This window comes from Phoxinus phoxinus (genome assembly GCF_949152265.1).
Source record: "Phoxinus phoxinus genome assembly, chromosome: 14".
In the NCBI taxonomy this organism is placed as follows: Eukaryota; Metazoa; Chordata; class Actinopteri; order Cypriniformes; family Leuciscidae; genus Phoxinus; species Phoxinus phoxinus.
Window position 1 is genome coordinate 21,622,731 of NC_136889.1, and position 26,931 is coordinate 21,649,661.

The 26,931-nt window shown below is 37.2% G+C and overlaps 1 protein-coding gene across 1 annotated transcript in view; it reads right to left on the reverse strand.

Annotated features, from left to right (window-relative positions):
• Positions 1 to 26,931, reverse strand: part of eys (eyes shut homolog) — a 271,877-nt gene that overhangs the window by 73,624 nt on the left and 171,322 nt on the right. The window contains exons 28-34 of the mRNA XM_079634848.1: positions 25,770 to 25,894; positions 24,335 to 24,459; positions 21,458 to 21,683; positions 8,090 to 8,274; positions 7,876 to 7,967; positions 3,995 to 4,145; positions 944 to 1,056 (exon numbers count right to left, since the gene is read on the reverse strand). Of these exons, the coding sequence (XP_079490974.1) occupies positions 944 to 1,056; positions 3,995 to 4,145; positions 7,876 to 7,967; positions 8,090 to 8,274; positions 21,458 to 21,683; positions 24,335 to 24,459; positions 25,770 to 25,894 (1,017 nt within the window). The remainder of the gene's footprint in view (positions 1 to 943; positions 1,057 to 3,994; positions 4,146 to 7,875; positions 7,968 to 8,089; positions 8,275 to 21,457; positions 21,684 to 24,334; positions 24,460 to 25,769; positions 25,895 to 26,931) is intronic.

Below are 26,931 nucleotides of genomic sequence, written 5' to 3' on the forward strand. Positions count from 1 at the left end.
CATTCCATTCCACTCCAATTCCAGACAGATGAAAGAACAGAATAAATAATATATGATAATAAAGAGAGACCACAAATCTATCTCATTAAAATATTAACGAGTCTGTGTGGTCACCAATCTCATGCTTGGTTCAAGACTCATTTCCTACTGCTTGGCAAAACAGGGCTTTCCACAGAAAAATCCAAAGTCAAAATGAGTGCTTGCATTTTCTTGGAAACATTAATTCACAATGTGTGAAGCCAAACACTTAAATATCCCCAGAATCTCTCACTCTTGTTGAGCAATTTGTACACAGCATGAATGTACAGCACCTGTGCACTCAAGTAACGTGCTAAATTATAGTTTGTGTGTTTGAGAGACGGCTGACAAGGCTGGCAAATAGCGTATATCAAGAGGCAAGAAGGAAAAATATTTTATTTATGGAAGCAACATAGTGGAGTGAACATAACATCGAACTATCGAAGCCCTGAATAAGTGAAATAAGTGTTCGCAAAGATAATCCCAAATAGTAGCTTGGTTTAAATTAATTCATGATACTTTAAAAAAAAGAAGTACTCAGCTACTTTGCAGGTTATCATGAAAAAACAAACAAACATCTAAATAGGAGCTACTTCAAGTGTCAAAATATTTAAAATTCCTTCATATTCAAAACTATTAGATTATAATTGGGCATTTATTCAGAGCAGTATTATTTATCTGGCTCAATTACATTGAGGTTTATTGAATGAATGAATCTTGATCAGGGTGACAGCATAAAAATCAGGGTGACGTAAAAATGCAAGTTGAAAACACAGCTGTCGTCAAATTTCTACAGTGTCACAAATCAGTGAATAATTTCTTTTTGAGCAAACTAATTCAATAATGTGAATAATTTTAAATTAATAGACTCCCCAACACTGCACAGAATCGGATTGATTCCTGAAGGAAAATCAGGTTCAATTACCTGCAGTTGTCAACATTGTTCCTGGCAATGGAATGGTCCACATGGAATCTTCTGAGCTTATTAATTTCGATTATTTCAATGCAGCCGGTGTAGTTGTGGAAAGGCTCGGCTTCCTGAGGGAACACGGAACAACAAAGTCTCAAGCAGTTTTTTCAGAGGAAAACAGAAAAACATCTCAGACCTAAGGGTGAAAACGAAAAACGGCTACAAAGCTGCTATTCTGGGAGAAGAAAGTGCCGTACAACAAAGAGGTTGCATTTTAAGGCACAGTTCACCCAAAATGAAAATCCATTATTTACTCACTCTCATGTCGTTCCAAACCTGTATGCTTCTCCTTGGGAACATTTTTACTTTCCATACAACAGTTTAAAGTGACCAAGGACTTGCAAGGACAAAACACAACAAGACAAAGTAGTACACATGACTTGTGCACTATATTCCAAGTCTTAGCACAATGCGATAGCTTTGTGTGTTGAATATGCTGAAATTTAACAGCTTACAAGTCTGGAACTACATGAGTGAGTAAATATTGAAAGAACTAGAATTTTTTGGTGAACTATACATTTAAAATTGATACCCACAAAAAATATACGTATTAATATAATGACACTTTTCACTCAAATAATAATAATAATAATAATACATTAATAAATGCCACAAATGCAACTGAATGTTTTTTCAAAGGCAATAAAGATTCTTCAAATGAGACAGAAATTGCTTATGAAAAATGACCAGGTCATTTTTCATGCAGACAAAACTGCATTGATATATAAATATAAAAATAAATATATATATATAAATATATATACAGTATATATATCCTCAATTTCATTAGCAGTTCAGTGAAAAAGGATCCAATCTTTGTTGTCTAGACGAATACATCTCACCCTCTCCCTTTTCTTCTTCTAACAGTATCTCAAGTGCCCGTGACCTGCTTCTAGCTGCCTGAAGGAAAATGAAAAGTGTGCCTGCTAGTTTCTCAGAGATTTATCACTGTCAATATGTAGACCTTGACAGTTTTTTGAAGCCCTCTGAACCAGTTTTTAGTAAGCTGGAAATTACTGTAAAATTCATGTCCATTTTAATCCAAATTAAGCTGTTATTATCTCTGCGGTAAGTGGTCAGGTAACACGACACAAACCATCAATCTTTCCTAGTTTCCACTTTCTCAGTTGACTTGTCTACAACCTTTCCAGTCATTTGCGAATACTGGATAAGGATTTTTTTTTTTGATTCGTTGATTAATCATTCATACCAATTTGTGAATCTGTTTGATTCAAAATAATCTCAGCAAAAGTGAGATTCACTACCAAATCGAATATTTTTAAAATGCCCTAAAATGCTAGTTTGAAGCTTCCTAATTTTGTTTTAGAGGTCTCCTACAATAGGTTTAAATACGTCTAACGTCAAAAAAACATTTCGAATTTTCTCATAATATACATTGCACATCACCTTTTTTCTGTGATCTGAAACCGGTTCGTTTGAAGATTCAGTCTCTCTAAACCCCTCCTTTCCTACTACTCTGCTCTGATTGGTCAGATGGCCCAGTCTGTTGTGAATGGCTGACCACTTAAAGCGCGTGTCGGAAACGAAAATGGCCATTACCACATCTGAATTTCAGCTCTGTAGGCTTCCTCAGCGCTTAATACACAGTAACACGTACAGTAACGATTGAGTAGTTTTTCACCCAGATCAATTCCAGAGTTCTTATCCTTTTGAAGTGCAAGACATGTCGGCAACACGCCTACAACTACAGTGTTTGAGGGCGGGTCAAATTAGACATTGTTCGCGGGCAGCCAGTGAAATGCAAATGTATTAAATTAGCCAATTTTTCCACCGTCAGGCCGAAAGGTTCTAAGAATGATAAGGAAAGGTTACATTTATGTTTCTATTTGAGCTTGGTGAAGCATGGCACACTTAGTCCGGAATTCTAAGCACAGTTGGCTAAGTGCGCTATTGAGTGACGTAAACACGAGCAAGACGAGCAATATTAACTATAAACACACATGACTTTTCCATGACTCTAGTTCTTCAATTGATTAAAGATACAATTACACAGTAAAAAAGATTGATAATTTAACTTGATTGAATTTGAGATCATTCAAATATTGGATATACTTAATATTATGACTATAATGACTTTGTACGCCCGACGCATGTATCATTCCTATTTTGCAACCGACGCAGTTCAGCAAAAAGAGGAGGCGTGTTCCGGCGCAAACGTTCCCTGGTGCTATTTTGCAGTTTGAGAAAACAATTCCGCCACAGACCAGGAAAAACCTAGTCTAAAGTCTGTTGCGCTATTCAGATGCTATTTTAAGGGCGGATGTTTGGCCATAATGTAGCGTGTGCACTCAGACCAACCCATTTTAGATTTGCGTCGGGCGCAAGAGTAATTTATCCCGCCGGTATAATAGCAACAGCGCCTGAGATCCGCCCACAAAGTTACTTGCGTTTTGCGTTTGCCCTTTAAGTTTAAACAACTTTTGTTTTTCAGTGATAGACTACTGTTCAAAAGTTTGGGATCAAGAAGAGTTTATTTTATGCTCATCAGGCTGCATTTATTTGAACAAATACACAGTAAAAACTGCAATATTGTAAACAATTAAAACAATTATATATATATATATATTTTTTAAATAAATGTAACAATTTTTTAATAAATAACTGTTTTCTATTTTTAAAGTATCATTAATATAAAATTTAATTTATCCCTGTGATGGCAAAGCTGAAATTTCAGCATCATTACTCCAGTCTTCAGTGTCACATGATACTTCAGAAATCATTCTAATATGCTGATTTGGTGATCAAGAATCATTTATTATTATCTTACCATTGAAAACAGTTGTGCTTCTTAATATTTTTGAAAAATCAAGCTATATTTTTTCAGGATTCTTTGGTGAACAGACAGTTCAAAACATTTATTTGAAAAAAAAAATCTTCTGTAACATGTCACTTTTGATCAGTTTAATTAGCCTTAAACTTTTCAATAGTAGTGCACATTACATGACCTTTTTCTTAGGATGTGACTCACACAGAATCAGTTCTTACTTTATAGGGTGAATGCCAGACAGCAAGACCTCCTATGAAGAGATGGTCAGTTCTCTGTAAACTCACGGCTGATGTGTCATTTCTTGGAATACTTCTGACAGTCTTAAAGCCAGAAATAGTGACTTCGGCTGCACAGTGAGAAAAATATTGCCTGCGGAATAAAAAAGATAAAAACAAACTAAAGGAGCAGTGTAACATGCATATGAACAAAATGTTCTTTGTCTTGTTAGACACCATCATTGCAGGCTCCCGTTTCTTGTATCTCTACACCTAATGGCTGTAAGGGCACTCAATTAATGATCTTTAGTATGAATACCGCAGACGTCTTTTAAGGCAATTCAGTTTATGTTAATAAGATACATTTGCTACGCCTAAAGGAGAACACAATTACTTTAAAAGCTAAGCACTGCTAATGCCCGCTTTATCTGTTATTATTTTCCGCTTTTAATATTCAGACCAAAAACAGGTTATGCTGAATGACTCCTAATGAATGTGTTGTTTCCATGGATACGTGCGATACAGGAAGGCATTGAGAAAGAAAAAGGCTCCACAGTGAATTCATTACCCAGGACAGCATTTAAAATATCATGCTTTCCGTGGTTTTCAACTAGAACTAACAGTCACTGTGTGATTTAAGACCATGTATGCATGTATGTTTAAAATATCAGCATATCATTACATAATGTATGTGATACATCATAAAACACGGTTGCAATTACAACAACTAAATGGTTTTATTGCCAGTTAAATGCTAATTAAAACGGCAGGCTACTGTTGTAACACTGTAAATCATGACAGAAAAAAATTCACTAAGCAAAACAAATGATTTGCTACGCTCAAGGGCGTCTTTCACCTGCGGCTAATTGTTTCCTCTCTTCCTTTTAAAGACATCTTATGCGTCTCGGACAGACTGTTCCGGAGATGTACCCAAGCCTTGGGAGTTTTCCAAAGCTTATTCTGCCCTTCCAAACAACAGGGGAGGAAAGATAATTACCTCAGTGTGGATTCTGGGATAACTATGTGCAGCTGGAGGATTGGCCTACAGATGCTCAGCTCATAATAGCAGTATCCCCCCCCCCCCCCCCCCCCCCCCCAGCCTTGATATCCGTCTCCCTCTTCCCTGAGGTTCAGAGAAGCCAATCTTGACTGATTTGTTAAGCCTGTAATTCACAGGCCGTGGAGTTTTTCCTCTAGCTTTTCCACACCTGAGGAGGACAGACCACCAGGCCCTGGACGTCCTCCCTCCGGAGCAGCCGGAGAAACTGTTAATTTAGAAGAGCTCCGCCAGAGCAGCCTGGCATCTCGCCAGAGAGCCACCGGTCCCATTGAGTCTCTGGGAAGACAGTTCCCCAGCAGGACACACAGAGAATGCTCCTTTCACTTAGAAATGGCTTTAAATGCAACAATAAAGCACAGCACGGTCCTTTAAACTGTTTCACGCTTCCACTTGGTCATGTGAGACATGAATAAGGCAGTGAAACTTAAAGCATTGCACTGAACCTGTTTTTGAAAACAAAAAAATATTTTATATTTTTCCCTGTGGTCCACCTCCATTGTTTTGTGCACAAAAAACGGTTGTTGCTGAATTTTACATGACCATTTTCCACCCTCTCTGAGACTCTCAATCTTTTTTTCCCGTGCCTTTAAGAATTCAGTAACACTTTATTTTGATGGTCCACTTTAGACATTCTCTTGACTATAAGGAACGTTGCACCTACATGTCAACTAACTGAATTTGGGGGATGCTGCTTCACGTTTCACACTGCTCATAATTTATTCGGGGTTAACAATTAATCCTGGGTGTTTATAAGCTGGCGTTTCACATTGTACATTCCTAAACCCTTGGTTAATGTTCTTATTTGCATATTTGAAGGGCCAGTGCCATTGACTGGATGAACGCAGCACACATAAAAGCTCTAGCATTGCGCATCCTTGTATTGTCAACTGTTCTATCGAGTTTATGCTGAATGGATACATTAAAGAAGAGACGTTTCATTCTTACCTTCAGTCCACTCAAATTCTTGTGTTTTCTGTCAGCATTTGACATATTTCCTCTCAAATGCTGAATTAACTGTTTATATACAATGTGCAGTGTTTCCGTCACTGTACAAAGCACGCAAATATGTACGCGATTGGTTGTCTGTTGGTAAGCGTCTAGCTTTAACATTCTAACACCGCATTGTTTCACACTGTACAAGCTTGGCACCGCAAACAACCGCAAAAGCGGTGCTCCAGAGCAGAGTTTCATAACCCTGGGTAAAAAGCAGTGCTACCCGCTTCTAAATTACAAGTGTGAAACTTTCCTTTACCCAGGGTTAAAAGCAGGGTTAAGAAAGACGATAAACTTATGCAGAGTGAAAAGCCCAAATTAGAATATGAGTTGAGGAATGTACTGAATTTCAATTAAAAGAAATTCAACACAATGCCACAATAGACACATAAAATCAGTGCGACATTTTTGGTTAAAAAAACGTAAATGTTAAAAGTAATGACTAATAAAGTCTATTTATTTCCTGATATGTAGAATATAATTGTCAAGTCAAGTCAAGTCATCTTTATTTATATAGCGCTTTTTACAATACAGATTGTATCAAAGCAGCTTCACAGTGATAACATGAAAATAATACAAAAAATAATTTCATCATCGTCCACCTTTAAGGCAGATCTATAATATTGTTGAATACTAAATGTCCCCAACTAAGCAAGCCAGAAGGTAAGGCAACAGCGGCAAGGAACCAAAACTCCATCAGGTGACAGAATGGAGTCAATGTAATCATGCATGTTAATATGAATTAAGTGTTAAAAAAAAAAAACTCTTGGTCTAAAAATGTAATTCCATTGTAAGTGCCTTCATAACCTTTTTTAAATGTAAGGATAGATAAAAAAATAAATCTGGAATATTACTTTAAATACTAAGAGTTACTAGATTTAACACCTGATTAGTGAATAAGCCCAATGAAAAAATTCAGCTCAATGACATGACACAATTGTTTAGTGAATAGTACGCATCTGTATGTTTCCCTAGTACAACAAACTCTATTTCAAAAGATCAAGGAAACTTTGATTTTTAACAATATGACCCCCTTTTAAGAGATGGTCTCTCACTCCTGATTTTTTCTTTTCTTTTGACAACACTCTTTCAGCAAGTCTTTTGCTAGTTGGCACAACAGTAATGACTGATTTGTGCAGCTGGTGTATCTTGGAAGCTTTTCAAAATCTCTATGAAAAACAGACATAAACAGGCTGACGCACTCAAGATCGGGAGCTGGCTAAAGCGTCAGGATGTGAAGAGGCTGTGCTGTCTTCTAAATCTGATGAAATCTTTCAATGACTGTGTGACCGTGCATTTCACTTTCTGCTGAAGCGGATGAAAAGAAACAAATCTTAATGGACCTGTATGAATTGTGCTTTTGAACATCAAAGACCTTTCAGCAATTTTCCAGCTCTCAGTCAAAATACCCAGAACTAGCAAATCTGGGGTTAGACTGCACCCATTATAGAGTTGAAAAAATAAGAGCTGGAGAGAAATACTCATCAGGTAAATGAATAATATAATGCGTATTTTACCTGTACCAATGACCTCAATGCCATTTAATTGGCTTTCACATGTCAGTCGCACTGTTTTTGGACACTTAATCTTGGAGAATAAACAAATCATGACTGACTATGAATAGAGCCTTACTTTAAATCTAATTATTTTCTGTTGTCTATATTTCAACTTATTTATAAGCTACAAAAAGCTACCTTTCCATTACTAACCACCTGTTTCCAGTTAATTCACTTTTTCCATGTCCATTACACAAGGTAGACATCTGATTCATTTTTAACCTCAATGATCTCAAACTATTTGGATACTGGAGGACAAATTCTCAAATTCTTACCTCAAAAGCACCACATGCTCATTTCCATCAGCAACCGGCTGTGCTGTATTGATCCGCTGAACTCCCTCATTTTGGTTGCAAGAAAAGTCGTACTGGAGTGTGTGGGTAATGTGGGTTAGTTCCATCTAATTATTCTTCATCCCATTCTTTGATCCATTATTTGTAATGGTAACGACATGTATGTCATGCAATGTATATGCATATGCAGCTTTACCTGAAGCGTTCCATTGGAAATGTAGAGTTTGATGAAGAAGACCCCTTTTTTGGCACTGGTCACATACAGCAGCGTTCCGTACATGGATTCAGTCTGGAATCTCATTGTGACACTGAGCGTAGCACCAATTTCAATGCCCTCAAACTCCAAAAAGGATTTCCCAGAATATCTCCCAAAACTAATATCTGTAGGAGAGAAATGTAGGCAGTTAAACAGCGTCAGCATAGTTTTTCTCAACTTGAATAGTGTAAAGTAAAAGTCGACTTGTGTGGATGTGTGTTGGCTGTACAGAGCCGAATTTCATTATGGGTGTTAGTAAACAAAAACAACTTTTTTTTTTCATAATTATATATAGTTGCAGTATATATAATACAATAATATTACATCCTGTGTACCGGTACATGATAATGTAGCCTCACCCAACGGTGAATTATAATGAGAATGAACATCACAGAACCTCTGTTATCATGTCACTCCAAATAAAAAGTGGGCAATGCTTATTAATATTCAGTACTGTATTGTGAAATAAGAAACTGTATGAGAACATGAGTCAATAAGAATGGAGAATCTGAATAAAAATAATGAATAAAACCTGAATAAACTGGAAAAACAGGAATATAAATTAAGTCTTGCATGGACGAGAAACTTTTGTGACAGTTATTTATAATAATTATTTGAATATTTTAACATTTTACTGTCCGTATTTCATTCTGCCACTATCCCTTTTTAATTAAAACTGAAGAAAGCATATGAGTAACACATTATGAACACTAGAAACCAAAGAATTGATACCCTCCACATTAAATTCCCCACAATGAGCCAATATTTCTCAATTAAGCCTATATTGTTCTACCAGTTTTTAATATTTAAGGGTTACAAAGGATCACAGTGCTCTTAAAACTATGAATATGTTAATGCTAATTATAATAATGTTTAGCTCTGAGCAGAAAGAATAGGCAATGATTATTTTTTTTTAACAGGGACTTACAAATATTGGTAATGTCACATTTTGCCAAATTTGTATCCTATATAACTAGTACAAACAGATTCAGGCGTAATGGTTTTTATACTGTACAAACTGTATATTCTATCCCCTTACACTGCCCCATCCCTAAACCTACCCATCACAGGAAACATTCTGCATTTTTACATTTTTAATAAAACATAGTTTTTTAAGCTATTTGAATTATGAGGACTCATGAAATGTCATCATAAACCACGTTTAAGTTATAATACCAGTGTAATACACGTCATTATACAAATTTGTGTCCTCAAAATACACATAAACAAGAGCATGCACACACACCACGCACACCCCAAAAATACTAAAGTCAATTCACAGTTTCATTGCACTTCTTTAACCACTTTGAATTTACATTCCCAGAAAATCTTGCTGAAACGTTGGCAAACAGAAATCATTGTGAGTATCCGTTATATGGATGAAGATGTTATAATTAAAATGTTTACAGTCAACAAAAGTTCAAACGATCTCAGAGAAAGATTTTCCACATTTGATGGAAGTTTTTTTTTTTTTTTTAATTAGCGCTATACTGTGCTTTCATTTGGCTTTCAAAAATCTGAGGGCCTATAAAACAGGTGGCTGTAAGATCCCCGTCTTTCATTATAAAAGTCTTTTATGATAACTGCGCCTGGTACAGTAGCTCCTTTCTCTCGCAGGAGTGTGATCAAAGCTAAGAGTGACCCATTACCTACCATGACTTGGTACATTTAAAAAGGCAGTTTTTAGATCGCCTTTAATTGGGGGGGACAGAAGAATAACTCTCCAGAGGAAGTCTATTCCAATTAGTGGTAGGAAAGGGCCGCTCGTCTTAATGTTTTACTGCTGCCAGTGGATCCTTGGAAGCCACTGATGTTCACCTCGAAATGTCCTTACCACTGTAGTGCATCTATCATTTTAGACATGGCAGAAAGTAACAATCTCTAATCCTTAATGAAATCTAAAAGCATTATATGTTTAACATTTCAAAGGATGCAGACAGTCATTCAAACGCTACATGGTAGCTAAAAAGCACAGGAACATGGCAGTTAGCATTGATCATATTTTGTATCCCAAGAGCTAATAAAGCTAAAAAGGACTTTTTTTTTTCTTCCAGCAAGTTTATCGTAAATGAGAGTAGCTTTCCAAGAGAAGGTCTAAGATGATTTCTTTCCTGCGTAAACCTCTTTCTGTCAGCTTGAGGAACCTCAGTCCTGTACAATAAAGGTTTTTCAGCAGAAATGAACAGTAACCCACATGATACTTGCAATTTGCAAAGAAAGGCACATAAATTCCCCTCGCAAAGAGAGTGAGGGACTGTCTGAGAAAAATTATACCAGCTTATTACATGCCTCATTTTAAGCCACGATATCCTGCTCTCTGTCATCCATATCAGTTGGCAATTATGGGACATTTTCAGAGACTTCCAGCCTCTTTGAGATCATTTAGGGTACTGATGCGGACAAACTTAAAAGACCGGCTCTGACTTGAGCAATTTGACCAGAGCATTAGCGTTGGTCTGGAGTTAATGCCCTTCAATCTCAAACAGTTCCTACGAAAAGGTCTCGCCTCTGGGTGTTTTGCAATGAATCGCTCAATAATGCGGATCTGCCTGCGGTATTCCTCCCTCCACGTGATTGACCGATGCTAGGCTACAAAACAGAAGCGTGCATTTGGCGATTGCCGTCACGATTAATGGACCTCCAGCAGATGAAGCCTTTATCAATATTTGCTTGACTTTAAATCTTTTTAATGCAGAAATCTTTTGATCTGCCGCTGAAGGTCTCTGGGGCACTTTGCCGATTAAGTAGCTTGTAGAAAAATCCCCTCGCGTCTGCTAAGTCCTGCACTCCATAATAGGACAAATATCTCAGAGTGAGGCCTGTGACTGAAAGAATGGAGACTTATCGGGAAACCAGAGGCTGTGATCTCTGATTAATGAGGATGAATGCAGGGTGACTACGGAGCGTCTACCTTCTCCCTCCCCTGGCGTTCCAGGCAGGTTTACCAGCGCTGATGATGGAAAATTACCCCTCTGAGACTGAGCCATTCATTAATTTGAGATGCTTGTTTGGACTGATATAAGGCTTTCACGCAGTCCGTGATTGCTGCTGGGAGGCAAACTCTCACCTCATTAGCCGTTAACTCCAGATCCCTTTTTGAAATCTGCATTTCAGCCACTAACTTCTCCACGTGGTTGGCACACAATCTGCTCTTGCTGGTTCTTAAACATTCAAATCGTTCAAAACGGTCAATAGGGACAGGTGATTGCGAGCTCATTCAGCGGTTATTATCGACAGAGAGAGCTATGAAAGATACACTACAGGAAATATCTAACACAAAACTCGGTGGATAAAATAAGTCCGCAAACACTTTGAGGGTAGTTATTGCTAATGCTTGTGAAATGCTGACTAGGCTGGATCGCTGCCAGCTGTGCTGATGAACACTATTATGGGATGTATAAATATAGATCTCTGTAAAGGGAAAACAAGAGAGAGAGTGCGTGTGGGAAAAAGATCAGCGTTTTCCTTACAGCCATTCAAAAATACCGCTGTTTAATGTATGAATGGAAAGCGCATCCATTAAATCTAGAGGAAAGTACTCGTGAAATACAGAAATGCAAAACTAACTTTGCACTTATGCACCATTTTCCAACAGCTTCTTTTACACATAACTTTCATTAACATTAGAGATCTACTGTACATCTTGGCACATTACTCCACCATTTGTACTACAGGCAGAAATTATACCTCAAATTATACCGCTTTTTTCCCTATGCGATCAGGATTGTTACCTGATGAACTATAAAATGAGCAAAAAAGGATCAATGTGTACAGGTGTTACTTCTAATTGTTCTAAAGTCACTCATATAATAATACAAAAATTTAAAAAAATACAATCAGATATATCAATATTATAGTCACAATTTGCCGGACATACACATATCTAATACATTACAAATATATTTAGTACACGCTCTAATTATAGGACTACAATACAGACACAAATGTGCAAGGTGCCCACAAGAAAATGAGACAGACATCATAAAACTCTCAGATTTATAAGCCTCATAAGTCATGTTAATGAGATACAGATTGAGCAGATTGAAACCATGATGAATAATTCAATGCTAGTTATGCAAATAAATTAATGATCATTTTCCTTTATTGTCATCTGATTTATGCCCTGCCTGCATACCACGTTACTCATCGCTCCATACATATAAATGTATGAGAATTCAACGTCTTCAGTTTGCCTGACATCAACATGCAATGACAGATCACATGGAGCGAGCACATCTGAACTTCATTTCATTTCATATAGGCTCGACTAAAATAACAGCATTCCTCCCGAATGCCAAAATTACAATGAGAAACAGTGTGCCAATTTATTATGTTTTTATATATTTTTTGCTCATACTAAAGTAATGAGTTTTGTCACAAAAGCAGAAATATATTTTTTCTCTTCCAAATATGATGGGCACACAAATGAACTCCCAAATGTGTCACAGATTCTTTGCATTACCACAAGTGTTGCATCAAATATTTGTTCAATCGTTGCATGTGAAGTTATACGTCCAAACCACAGACTGAATTCGAGATATCAAAGAGGAATTTCAAACTATCTTCTTTTGTTTCTATCTGAAATAGATTCTATACCCAGTAAGCTGGGAATGCAGAGGAGGAGGAGAGGACAGCAGAAAGAGAGAGCAGAGGTATCATGCAAGTTCCTGGCTAATCTATTTATAGCTGCACCTAGGGCAAAAGACGGTTTTAGAGAGCGACCTAGATAGACATATCGATGAGAGTTTGTTGGCCTATCTGAAAGTTACAGTATATGTTCCTTTTTAAACACCGGAATAATTCAAATAAAATGATTTTGTAGATTTTTTTTCTCTCGAATTTATTATATTGTAAGACCAATGTGGGGCAATGACAAACGACAAAATAAGAACTGGACTATGTTTAAAAACTTTGCCCATATTACTATGAGCAACATTTTGAATCATTTGAATGAACCCTGTATAGGACAAGTCATATGTGCATCGGAAAGGAGCACGTCCTGATTTTGCTGAGTTAGACGTGTTCCTGGGTCAAAATATCTTGTTGATCCTGGAACAACATTCCTGACTGAACATTTAATCCTAACCATATCCCTACCCCTAAACCTAACCATAACCCATAACGTATCCCTAAAATCAGAGGGAAATGATAGGTAAATAACACTGACAGAGAAACACATAACCCTGGTTGTAAGCCTAAACTTATCATAAACTGTAAACTTGTCCCTCAATTCTGATTGGTTGATAGGAATGTTGCTCCAGAATCAACAAAGATGTTGATCATGCTGCACTTGGTGAAATCAGGTTTTGCCGGAAAGGAAAGGATAAAAACAATGATTGTGCACCATTTAGAATTGAATTAAGAAGGCCTTTTAAATTCAAAGAGAATTCCAGAATTTAAATTGATTTCAAATTGTCGTAGCAATCATGCAGAATTTCAAATGGAATTTGAATGCATATCGAATTCAATATAATTTAAACTCAATATGAAAAATATTTTCTATAACGAGAAAAGCAAATACTGTCAAGGTAAAATATAAATGTTTTTTGAAAGGTTTTAAAATGTTTTTAAAACCAAAAAATATAATGGTTTTATATGGGAGGAAAATGCTTAGCGTGTAATTAAACGCGTTGCGTTCATATTCTGGGCTCATCTGATTTTTTGTACATAGCCTACTTTATTTTGATTTTAGTATCATATATATAATTAATAATTAATAAATGCACGCACAATTATCCGGGACCGGTCCGCGGCCTGGGGGTTGGGGACCATTGTGCTAACCGGTTTAATAGATTAAAAGATTCCAACTTTTTACCTAAGATTTCAATCTCAAATACTTAAATCTCAAATATTTAACGAATTATTTGATTGACAGCAGTGGTTTTTAATGCAAAGTCATTAAAAACGAGGAGATTCAAAATATAAAATGAATATTGTGTATATGTGTGATACGTTGTGTGATATATAGGGTGTAAAATAGAATAGCACAACCTGGAGGCCATTTTCTTTCAAACTTCGCATAGACCTCTAAGGCCATGAGTCAAAAAGGCCCCCCAAAATTTCTATCTGATTGGCCTCCATTAACCTGGTCTACGTGGTGCTCAGACTTTATTGGCTGAAGACAACCATGTTTTTCGCAATACACAAATGTCCTCAAAAACTATAATTGCAACTTGGACAAAGACACTGCATGCCACTTTTCAAGTCAATTGGACTAATGGTTGCGTTGTAATAGCAGCTTTTATGTTTTTTCCTATCATAGCGCCACCAAGTGGTGAATCGCCACAGTCTTTTTCGTGTGACCACAGAAGGAGTTCGTACATGAGTATAACAAGTTTGGTAAAAATATGTCATTGCGTTCAAGAGTTATACCCATTTTAGTGAAAGTGGCCCTACTTCGAACGTTTTGGCATCCCATCACGTGCGTGAATGATCGAATTCACGTGCACTGATCGAAATTCTTTTGACAACGTTTTGCCATGAGGGTCTGTAGAGGATGCAAGTCAAGTTCTGAGTGAATTGGAGAAACGGCTTGAGGAGTTCGAAAAAGTAGATTTTTCAGAAAATTCAAAATGACAGAAAAGTTTTAATGCGGATATTTGACAAAACAAAAAAACAACAACATCATATAAAGTCTAATTATAAAGACTGAAACAAATGTGCATGTCTTTATTTCTACATTTTGGCTACCTGTATCAGTCCAATCTGCCATTCTTTGAAAACGATCCCAGCCAGTTGTCCATCAAAAGAGTGTGTGCATTCCAAAGACTAAATGGATTTCTGAGTCCAACTTGAGATGATAGATTTATCCCACCATTTTTGAGTTAGGACTATAGCAGCTTCCTTGAGTTTTATCTTCCATAAAAAATGGCCTCAATTCCACCCCGTCTGGACAATCGGAGAGCGATTACTCAGCTAGTGTACCTCTCGGGCACTTGAGGAAAATTCTCATGGATGCCCAGGCAAACCTTTAAAGCTGTCTGTAGCATTTGCCTTACGCATTGTAAATTCATTGATTTCTGTAAAGTGCATGTTTGGAAATTAACTGCACTATTCCCCAAGGGCACTGACTTACACACACTTTGTCTTTCTCAGTAGTGGCTGAAGAAATTAGTGCTGATGGTATCTTAGAGCAAACATTCATGCAGTCATATCCATACACATTTCTGTGCCCTCAAGAGATCCAAATGCAGTTTCTCTGTTTACTACATTTTTCATTCTGCGGAGAGGTTTAATTTCATTGTGTTGTGCCCCCCAGGACTACCATAATGTCTAGCTTAAATGTCAAAATCACTCTCAACGTTTGCCAGAAACACATTTACCTTTATTTTCGCCCTGTAACTGACCTATTGATTTTTTTGCTGTTTGCTTTGAATAGCGGCAATCATAGATAATCTTCTAGCAGTGCAGCATTTAAAAGATCAACTGTAACTGAGAGAATGACATCTCATTCCCACTCTTTAACGCGGTGAAATGTGGTATTTAGAAAAAAAAACCCTTTGAAAACGGCTACGGGCCAGCAGTTCACTTTAAATCAATTCAGAAAGAAAGAGTCATGCTTTAGGGAAATTTAAGCGCATTTCTTCTTCTAAAATAACTTGCTTAGACTATGTTTCACTAAATTACCTTCAGTGATTTGACAAATTTAGCCTCCAGAATCCATTTATTAGTCCATTGTCAGGAAATTGGGCAAGGATGGTTCAATTTCCTAAGTGATGTGATGTGGAATTTAGTCCTCATGTGCCACACTGACATTTTGGCTCTTTACAATTCATTCATTGTTACCAATGGGCATTTTGTGTCATACTCAATAAACATCATAAACCATAGCACACAGTCTCTAATTAACTGTAATTTTTCCAGCGAAAACTAATTGAGATTGTTCAAACTATTGCCTCTTCAAAGAACATTAGTGGAACAAATGTGGAAAAAGCTGTTATTATCAGACATACCACAGATGGTGAGTGTTTATCTTACTAACCTTTAGGGGCTCCCAGCTCATTTAGGAACAGAGCAAAACAAAATGTAGGTTATTTGGGAAATGTTTGTGGAATACACATTTCAAGGATGTTTTGTCTGGCATGATGTTGCCTGTGGTAATGTATCTGTATGTTATTGTAGTCATTGATATCATATAGTGTGAAGGCAATTGTAAACTCACAAATAAGAGTGACGACAATAACCCAGCGCATGCCGAGTAGAGCTCTCTCTCTCTGACAGAGAAAAAGCAGTGTGACCATCTCATTTCATGAGAAATTTTCCATAAAAACTGATATTGGGAATGAAAAATGTCTGCCTACCACCTAATAAAACATTATTTCATTTAGCCATCTAATTACAATGTAGGTTTCAAGTTGACTTTAAATACAAATTATTCCTGACTGCTAAAATAATATGTATCATATAAAGATGCAAACTATTCAGTAATATTACTTTATGCATTAAAGGGGTGGTTGAGTATGATTTCACTTTTCTAACTTTAGTTAGTGTGTAATGTTGCTGTTTGAGCATAAACAACGTCTGCAAAGTTACAACGCTCAAAGTTCAAAGCAAAGGAAGATTTTTGCTTTTAAAGAAAAGGACTACAACAAACAGCTAGTAGGGACAACAGGACATTCCTCTGGGTTTAGTGACATCAGCAACCCTAAATGTACATAAACCCCGCCCCCGGGAACAAGCAGTCCGTGTTGAGAAGAGGTAAAGTTGTTGTATAAGAGCACATTTGTGAGTCAGCTCAAACTTTAGCATCCATCTTTTCACATACAATAGAAAGTCACTCTGTGTGCATCTCACAACAGTTCCTATACGAGCGATTTATAGATTACCATGACAGAATATCCTAATTGAAGATAGTTAACTCCACATCAGCCACATAAATTCATCAACTAACCATTCAGAGACGTCCTGTTGCATTCTACATGTTGTCACTTCTTCTTGAGTCTCTCCATCTTTGTCTGACTCCGTTTTAACATTAAAGGCAGAACAGTTTCTGTCATTTTAGTGTGTCTGCGTGAGGTAATCGCAGCTGCTAACACACACGAGCTCTTGAAACCCCGCCCTCTGCAGCAGCTCATTTGCATTTAAAGGGCCAGGCACAAAGCGGTGCGTTTTTGCAAACCCTCAAAAAGTGACAACTTTAACATGCTATAAAAAAATATCTGTGGGTATTTTGTGCTAAAACTTCACACACTATGGGGACATCAGAGATTTATTTTACATCTTGTGAAAAGGGCATTTTACCACCCCTTTAAAGAAATTAAATGATTATTTTCACATGATCATGTGGGCTCTCATTTTAGATGTAGTAGTTCAATATTATGAAAGGTGTTACAATTTCCCCTAACTACTTTAATGTGGGCAAATTAAACTTTTTATTAAAGGGATAGTTTACCCAAAAAAAGGAAAATTATGTAATCATTTACTCACCCTCATGTCATTCAAAACCTGTATGATTTACTTTCATCTTTTGAACATAATAGAAGATATTTTGAGAAATTTCTCCTTTTTTTGTGGAAAAATCTATGGTTTGGTAAAATTAATCAAAATATATTATTTTGTGTTCTGCAGAAGAAAGTGAGTCACTGAGGTTAAGAACAACAAGAGGGAGAGTAAATTATGACAGAATATTCATTTTTGGGTGAACTGCCCCTGTGTGTTTGCTTCATTATACAATAATACTTTTCTATATAAATAATATACTGTATTTTACTGAAATAATATGCGGCTCGTAAATAATATTTATCTCAATGATTGGATTCAATTGTTCATGTTGTCTTTCATTTACCCTATCCTTTTGCCAATAATAAAGGATTAGTTCACTTTCAAATTTTTTTTTGATGATAATTTACTCACCCCGATGTCATCCAAGATATCCATGTCTTTCTTTCTTCAGTCAAAAAGAAATGAAGGGTTTTGAGAAAAACATTCCAGTTTTTTTTTTTTTACACAGAATGGACTTCAATGGCAACCATCTATCCCAATGTTCAAAAGAAGTTTCAAATGTCCATCTCAATGCAGCCTCAAAGTCTTGACACGATTCCAGTCGAGAAATAAGGGTCTTATCTAGTGAAACGATCGGTCATTTTCTAATTATTTTTTTTAAATGAATATACTTTTTAACCACAATTGTTCGTCTTGTGCTGGTCTGCGACGCGACGCGCCACGCATTACGTCATCACGTTGGAAAGGTCACGGTCACGTCATCGGTTCAAATAAGTAGGGAAGGGCGAAAAGCTCCATCTCATTTTCTCCTCCAACTTCAAAATTGTCCGACATCTTTGTTTTAATTTATTTTTATTTTTATTTTTCGTGACCTTTCCAACGTGATGACGTAATACGTGGCGCGTCGCAGACCAGCACAAGACGAACAATTGTGGTTAAAAAGTATATACATTTTGTTTTTGTTTGACCGATCGTTTCGCTAGATAAGACCCTTTTTTCTCGACTGCAATCGTGTAGAGACTTTGAAGCTGCATTGAGACGGACATTTGAACCTTCTTTTGAACATTGGGATAGATGGTTGCCATTGAAGACCATTCTGTGTAGAAAAATCCTGGAATGCTTTCCTCAAAAACCTAAATTTCTTTTCGACTGAAGAAAGAAAGACATGGACATCTTGGATGACATCGGGGTGAGTAAATTATCAGCAAATTTTTTTTTTTAAAGTGAACTAATCCTTTAACAGCCAGTACAGTCCTGATAATTTTAAAATGCAAAAACATTTTCCTTCCTTACTGTGTGGTACTATGGATGCAGAGAGTTCACATGCTCTTCATGAGGAACCGACTGTGACTCAGAGACAATTAATTTCTGTAAGATTTAAAGAGCACCTATTATGCTTTTGTAACATTTTCAACTTTCTTTAGTGTAATGTTGCTGTTTGAGGATGAAAAAGGTCTGCAAATTTCTCTATATCAGTTTCTGAACTCCCTAAAACGCCTCGACTGTAGTCTTTAGAAGTTTTAGTAGTTTTCTTCTGGTAACGCGCGCACAATATTCCTCATTTAAAGGTACAATGCCACTTTTGTACAAAATTTAAATCACTACATCATTCCTTCTTTCAAAAAGTATTGTTGTCTCAAACCCGATTCACTATGGTAAGCCTATTACCGGTATTTAGTTTTCTTGGGAAATTGCGCACGTACGTCACTCGCCCATGCATGTCTTGTCATATCCATAAATAGAGGAAAGTTGTTTCGGCTACTTTGACACGTGTATGGTGTAGGAGTGGCATACTGTAGGTTATCTGTCACAACAACCGAGAAAGGTTGACATGGAGCAGCTAAATCTCAAACCTCCGGGGAATCACCCATTTAAAAAACAAACAAACAGGCGATTCTGCTGCATGGCTAAAAGAGAACATGAGTTGAAAAAAAAAGAAAGAGAATCAACATTGGCTTGACTTTTCTGAGATGGATTGAACTGAGGTGTTTGAAATGTTGTAAAAGTGACACAGAGATGGCGTTTTTATTACTCAACAGGTGAGTAAGGTATTAAATTGCCATATGTAGCTCTCTAACAGAGTTCATTGTAAAGCATTATCTAGTGTGAAGGGTCATTTCGTTATGCGTCGTTGTAGCTCTGTGCTGGAATACCATGATAATGGATAGAGCTGCAGTAGCGTCTTCTGTAGTCAGCTTGAAATCATTTCCATCTATCTAAACTACTTATATCTCTTAAGCCTAGTAGTCAATGTCTTATGAGCACTGCAGTAGGATAACCATATTCATCCACAGTCACACAGAGCCGAAGCACAACCAACACAATGTTCTTCTGCAAAACGCAGTTTTGTTTTTTTACCGCTAGAGGCCTAAAAGTTAGATAATGTACCTTTTAATAATTCCCACCCGAGGCATATGAAAAAAGGGGGTGAGGCCAGGTTAAGTTGAGTTAGTAGTGTTTAAATGGTTATGGTAAAGGGCGTGACATTTCCGAAACATTCTCGAGGCCATTGTCCAATCACAACACACTGGTCCAGCCGACTATTCAGAGCAAGTTGTGCTTTTCGGAAGGAGGGGCTTCATACACAGGTTTCTTGTATACAAACAATACCGGATGCGCGCGCATCCAAGAGGCAAGACCGCTATATTTTATGCCGAGTTCTGTAAAAGAACATTGTAATTAACGTAGATTTCGCATTGTTTGTAAATTCTTGTTGACTCAATAATAAACTGCAATTTCAGAGTTGAATCTGTTTGCTTGTGTTTCATTTGCATATTAATATAACATTATGTAAAACGTTAGTTAGTTGACTAGTATGGAATTGTCCAACTAAGTTTGCGGATCATAAAAACATGACATACCCTATGCATTTAGGTTAGTTTACAGCACTACAGCTCCGCGTTATCTCTGCTTCTGCTAGATATAGCCGTAAAGACTGTTGCTTTCTGCCTCTTAGATGCGCGCGCATCTATGTGATGACGTTGCACAGAAACCCGTGTATAGAGACAGGAACTACACAGGGGTGCATTTCTGGTACAACTACGCAACTCGCTGCTACACTACCATAGTACGATGCATCGTTGGAGAAATCAATTAGCTAGTCACGACTGTTTCCCGAAACCATGTTGTCACAAAGTGGTCGTTCAGCCACCTTGGTTTATGACGTCACGAACGTGGTGGAGTAATAACTTCTTTTAATGAAACGGTTTGAGATCTAATTAATGCTAAATGTTTTGATATAAATTACAGACATGGCACCTGAGGACTATTTCTCATTTATCTCAGTTATTTTGCTTTATTTCCAGATTCAATCATAGGCTCGTTCTTGCGTAGTAGAGCACGTTCACACATGCGCACTCTTCAAAAACGACGCTTTAAATCTCTTGACAAACTAAAAGACGTAAATGACATTTGTATGTATTCTAAATAAAATATACAGATTGTACTGAATGTCAGCTTGCTTATTTAGCTCAAGATATGGATTTATTGAGTCCACATGTCATGTAAACTAAAAACTATGCTTCTAAAGACAGGTCGAGAGCTGTCGTTCCAGCCACACAAGTTTGCGATGCTGTTTGTGAATGTTGAACTATGCTGATAACGACGGAACTTGCGAACATAGTTGGCTAACGATACTTTTGGGAAACACACCCCAGAGCGTTACTGACAGACTAGGGAGTGAGGTGCAAAAAAATTATGTAAAATACGTGAAAAAAAGCATGCAATCCTATTCCAGTAAACCTCAAAAACAAAATCAAGATTTTGTAAAAGGGCATGATATGGCCTCTAAGATGTTATGAGGTTTCTAAAAATAGAGAGAAGTATCACAAAAGTACAAAATATTGCATATGCGGTTTTACCACCAACCTGTCAGCTGCTCAGTGCTTTGCAAGTTCTCCACAGGGACTAAAGTGGGTTGTAACTCTAAGCTGGGGTGGATGGTACTCCACGAGACAACCAAGATGGGAGGAACAGAGGACGTGTGTGTCTTCATTGCGGCACAGCTGACATTGTTGATGCCATCCTTACATGAAAATCCATCAGGGCATGATTGGATCAAGCAGTCATCGTAATCATATTCACAGCTTTCACCCTGAAACACAAAATAAAGACTTTTCAAACAACAATTTTTTCCTTCTAAGTGTTATTGAAATGCCTGCAGGCCTGGGATATTGTTTGATGCCACGTTCAACAATGTTCTCAATACAATAATAAGGCAGGTTTCTGAAATAATTGCACAAGTATGTGGCATTACGGTGAGGAAGTACAAAGTTTGATGCAATATGCTGAAATAAATGCAGTGTACACAACTAGGCTGGGGGCATTAGAATTCAAGTGTGGTGCAGAACTCAAATTTGGATGAATAAGAATGTAAATTATAGTAGCAGCCTAACAGCAGGAGCAATTATGCTTTCTGCTATACCAGTTTTGGAGGATAACCATACATTTTCTTCCCATCTTCCTCTCTTTGTCTTTTTGAAGAGAACTTCCATTACTAAATACATTGAGTGCTGTGCTGAAAGTTATAAGTGTGACATCTTCTCAACAAGGTAAAAGGTTCATATTTTTGTGCATGCAAGCTTTGCACAATTTCTTACTTTAAAAGCTTGACTAAATTACAGACAACACAAACGTTAATACAACCAACAGTATTCCTGTCTGGCATCCCAGCAAAACAAAATTGTTCACACTTTATTTTGGTAGTCCACTTTAGACATTCTACTTTGCTGTAAAATAACTTCGCAACTACATGTCTGCTAGGCTAACTATTTTCATTTGCAACTGCATGCCAACTAACTCTCATTAGAGTATTAGTAGACTGTTAGGTGTTAGTGTTAAGGTTAGTAGAATATGTTGACAAGTACTTACAAAGTAACGTATAGTCAGTAGAATGCCTGTTGGGGAGCATCAAGATAAGTGTTAGGAGACCATCTACTAATACTCGAATGACTGGTATTTGACATGTAGTTGCAAAGTTACTTATAGGTAGAAGAATATCTAAAATGGACTATCAAAATAAAGTATTACCTAAAATTAACATTAGAGTAGAAAAAAATTACACTGTGACTCAATGGAAGACTATAAAGCATAGCTGTACCACTGATTTTAAGAGTAATAGATCAATGTTGATCAGAAAAAAAGCCTTTCTGTTTGATTCACTGGCATATGACAATGGTCTTGGATATCTTATACTGACACCTTGAGCTGTGGATGCAGCAGGTGAACGTGATTTCACAAAGTGCAACATGTTCCTGAATCAACGGCTGCGTCTGAAATCGCATACTCTCTTGAGTAGGCCCTCATTTTGAAGAAGTAATTACTACACGACCTCTAAAAAAGTATGTTCTATATAGTATGAGTGTGTGTATAATGTAATCTGGATGTACTACATTCGCCATGTAGTCATTATCATTTGACCTACCAGCGAAGTTACGTTGCTTCATTGCCATTCATAAATCCTCTCCCGTGGCCTCTGGGTATGGTACAGTGTCCATGATATGTTCACTTCAGAATTTTTCAGGAAGTAGTAGGTCATGCTTTTTGCCTACTCTTTTATGAGTACCGGTACTGTGAATTCGGACATACTTATTTGGTCACATACTGTTTTTCACCTACTATATAGTAGGGAAGTATGTGATTTCAGATGCAGCCAACATTTTTGTTAATTCTGGAACAACATTCCAATCAACCAATCAGATTTGAGGGACAAGTTTATAGTTTTTGTCAAGTTTAGGCTTACAACCATGACTAGGTGCTTTCTACATCAGTATTATTCATCATTTCCATAACTCTTGGGTAGAATTAGAGTTAGGTGTAGGGATAGGGTTAGGAATACATTTTCAGACAGGAATGTTGTTCCTGGATCAACAAAATATGTTGATCCAGGAACATGTCTTACTTGGCAAAATCATCTGACACCGGATGCTGCAAATATCAGATGCCACAGTAGAAATGTCATAATCACAGTCATCCATGATTCATTTTTTAGTTAGTCAATCAAAAATAAAATAATTTTTAAATAATTAATTTTAACAGCAAATATAAGGTTACCAAGATAAAAGGAGCAGCATTAAGCTGGTCATGTGCTGAAATTCACAATGTTTGTAATGGCTGACATTTTAATTAAAAATTAATAAGCTCCAAAAAAAGAAAGAAAAGAAAAAAAGAAAAGAACAAGTAAAAAAATGTGCATGAATGAATCATTCATAAAATGATCAATAAGATGCATTTAGAAAATAGGGTGGATTTCCAGGTTGGATGCCGAAAAATCCTTTTGCATGATTTTTATACTTTTAAAGGTACTATTCTTTTCTTTGAATATAAAACTTAGTGTACTTGTAAGTCAATTTTAGATGAGAGTAGTTAGATTAACATTAATAATCATATCGTATTGCTTATCTTTTTGTTTAGTGTTACTTCGACAAGCAACACTGCAGACATTCAATACAAAAATAGGTAAATAGTGAACATTCTGTCATTGATAAGTGACATCTGTGCTTCCCTGCACTTGAAAAGCACCACAGGCATGTTGAATACTAAAGAGCCCCGCTGCTTCCTCCCCGTCCTGAGGACGTCAAGGATATTTAAAGGCCATCGCAATATTGGAATGGAAACAAACGGATGGCGAATACTTGACAGGAGAAAGACAAACAGGATTGCGTCTCTCTCAAAATCACCTCAGGGGAAGATGAAGAGCTCAGGGAGGAGGAGAAAGAGGGGAGTGGGGGACTCAGGAAGACTTACCACAAATCCGGGCCGACAGAAGCAGGTGTAGCCATGGCCAGGCTCATTCTGGATGCACATTCCCTGGTTGCATGGTTGCAGCAAGCACTCATTAATGTCATCTTCACAGTGAAGACCTGTCCAACCTGCCAGGAACAAAAACCCAGAGTGCCACAGTTAGCCCACAACCAACAACCCCCACCTCCCGCTTCTCATACGTTTTCTACACCATCTCAATTCCTGCTTCATTTCCCCGTTCTGGAAAGCATCCACATGCACACACATACAGAAGGGCTGAATACATTTTAATACTCTATGAGGCTTGTGTCTGTTTCAGTAGCCAGCGAGAGCAAATTACTCCCCAGAGGAACGTAAGTGATTTCTGCATGGTGGAATCAAGATGCACAAAGCCAAGATTTTTCAGGAATCTTTATCCCTCTTGTGTCCTTCAGACATGAGATTGTTGGGAAGGAAAAAAAAAAAAAACATTGACAAAAGATATTCATAAACATGTATGGCATTTCCTATGCAGGGTTCCTACACTGAATGACATTTTTGTGACTTTTTCCAGTCGTTCGTGATATTTGGATAAGGATCAGAGTTACTGATGAAAAAGTTTGTTAAAGAATATATCTTTTTTAAATTTCATGCACAATAATAAAGATGCGAGACAAAAAAATGTGCATCATGGCAATAAAGCGATTTTAATTAAAGCATAAAACTAGGAGAAATATACATTACTTTTTTCTATTTTGATATATTTAAAAAGGTAATTTATTCCGGTGATGCCAAGCTGAATTTTCAGCATCATTACACCAGTCTTCAGTCACATGATCCTTCAGAAATCATTCTAATATGCTGAACTGCTAGTCTACTCTACTTTTTTTTCCAGGATTCTTTGACGACTAGAACGTTCAAAAGAACAGTATTTATTTGAAATTGATTTTTTTGGCAACAGTGTAAAAGTCTTTACTGTCAAATTGTATAATTTTAATGTGCCCTTGCTAAAAAAAAAAAAAAAAACCTTACTGATTTTTCAAATTTTTCAAATCATTTTATATACATTTCAAATATTTGGTTTAATTCATTGTTTTCGAACATATTTCCAAGCACTTTCCAATGGTCAGGACAAATAGATAGTTCCGTCCCCAAACTCACACCATTGGTTGAGTAAATGTTGTGTCGGGTTGGTCAAGATAAACAAACAAAGCAATATTTTGACAACACATGTTTGCATTGTCTCCCCGTTTTAAGTTGGGAAATTATTTAAACATGGGGAAAAAAAGCACATTATCAAGTAAGTTTTTATTTACTTTATTCACTGTGGAACCCTGTCTATAAAGCACAAATGGTATATTCAGTGAAAGACTGATACAGTACATATAATGCCTCTGCTTAATACAAATGAATTAATATTGTATTACATTAGATATTGTGGATAACATTAAAGCCTCACCTGGTCGACAGTGACATTGGTAGCCATTGATGAGGTCTTGGCAGATGGCCCCATGAAAGCACGGCTCAGAACAGCATTCATTCATCTCTACCTCACAGAAATCTCCCACAAAACCTGGCAGGCAGCTGAATGAAAGAATTCCTCTTTTAAACCTTGCACAGATAATCAGATGTTTTTATTCTCTAAAAACATGTCCCTTTAAAAGGTTGAACAGAATGCTACGACTTTCTGAGCCACAGCCTTGAGCCCATCTAAAAAGCAAATATTCAAAAGGAAAAATTATAATTAATGACAGACATATGGTCAGCTAAGCTTGTGAAAGCACTGCCACGCAGATGGTGAGCAAACTAAGAAATGTCTCATTAACAGAGTTTGTTGGCATATATAAAAATGTCTAAATATTTCCTTTTTTTTTTTTAAGATACAATATGTAAAAAAAAAAAAAAATCACAGCTAGGGGTCGCTAACCTCTTACAATAACAAAGGCGAAGGATGATGACGCAACATTTCCTGCTGAATTATGGAACTTGCGGAATTACGGAAGAAAAGCTTGGTGGCACTGACCCAAACAAATGTAGCAGACCGCAAGGTCTCAGAGGAGTGTCTGGAACCGCCGTGGAATCGGCTGAATGAAATCCGCGAAGGTGCGTTGCTTTCCACTACGGACGGCTGAATGAAATCCGCGAAGGTGCGTTGCGCCAGTTCACCGACTCAATGAAAACAGCACGTCTGGAAGCCGACAGAAACACGAGCCCCACTCCACACGGCACTCCAACTTATTTTCTCCTCTCCGACAACCCTCTCACGAGAACTGCATTCACGTGTGACGTCTTTCTTTTTCTTTTTTCAGGTGCGTGAGCCTCGCCCTTATATTAGGCGTGTTTTTCTTAATTGACACACACCGCCCTTTCCGTCATGGATTTTGGCAAAGTGAAAATGAAAATAACACAACATGCGGCATATGGAATTTTCCACTCTGCCACATCGTCAAGCCGATGGATCTAATAATGTTTATGGATGAGCGAATACATTCATATTTTCATCATGACTGAGGTATGAAGCAGGGTGCAATTGCTAATAAGAGACAGATAAGTTATCAGCGCCACGCGAGTCCCGCGAGGCTCGCATAAAGGAATATGGACATTTCATTCTACCGAACTAG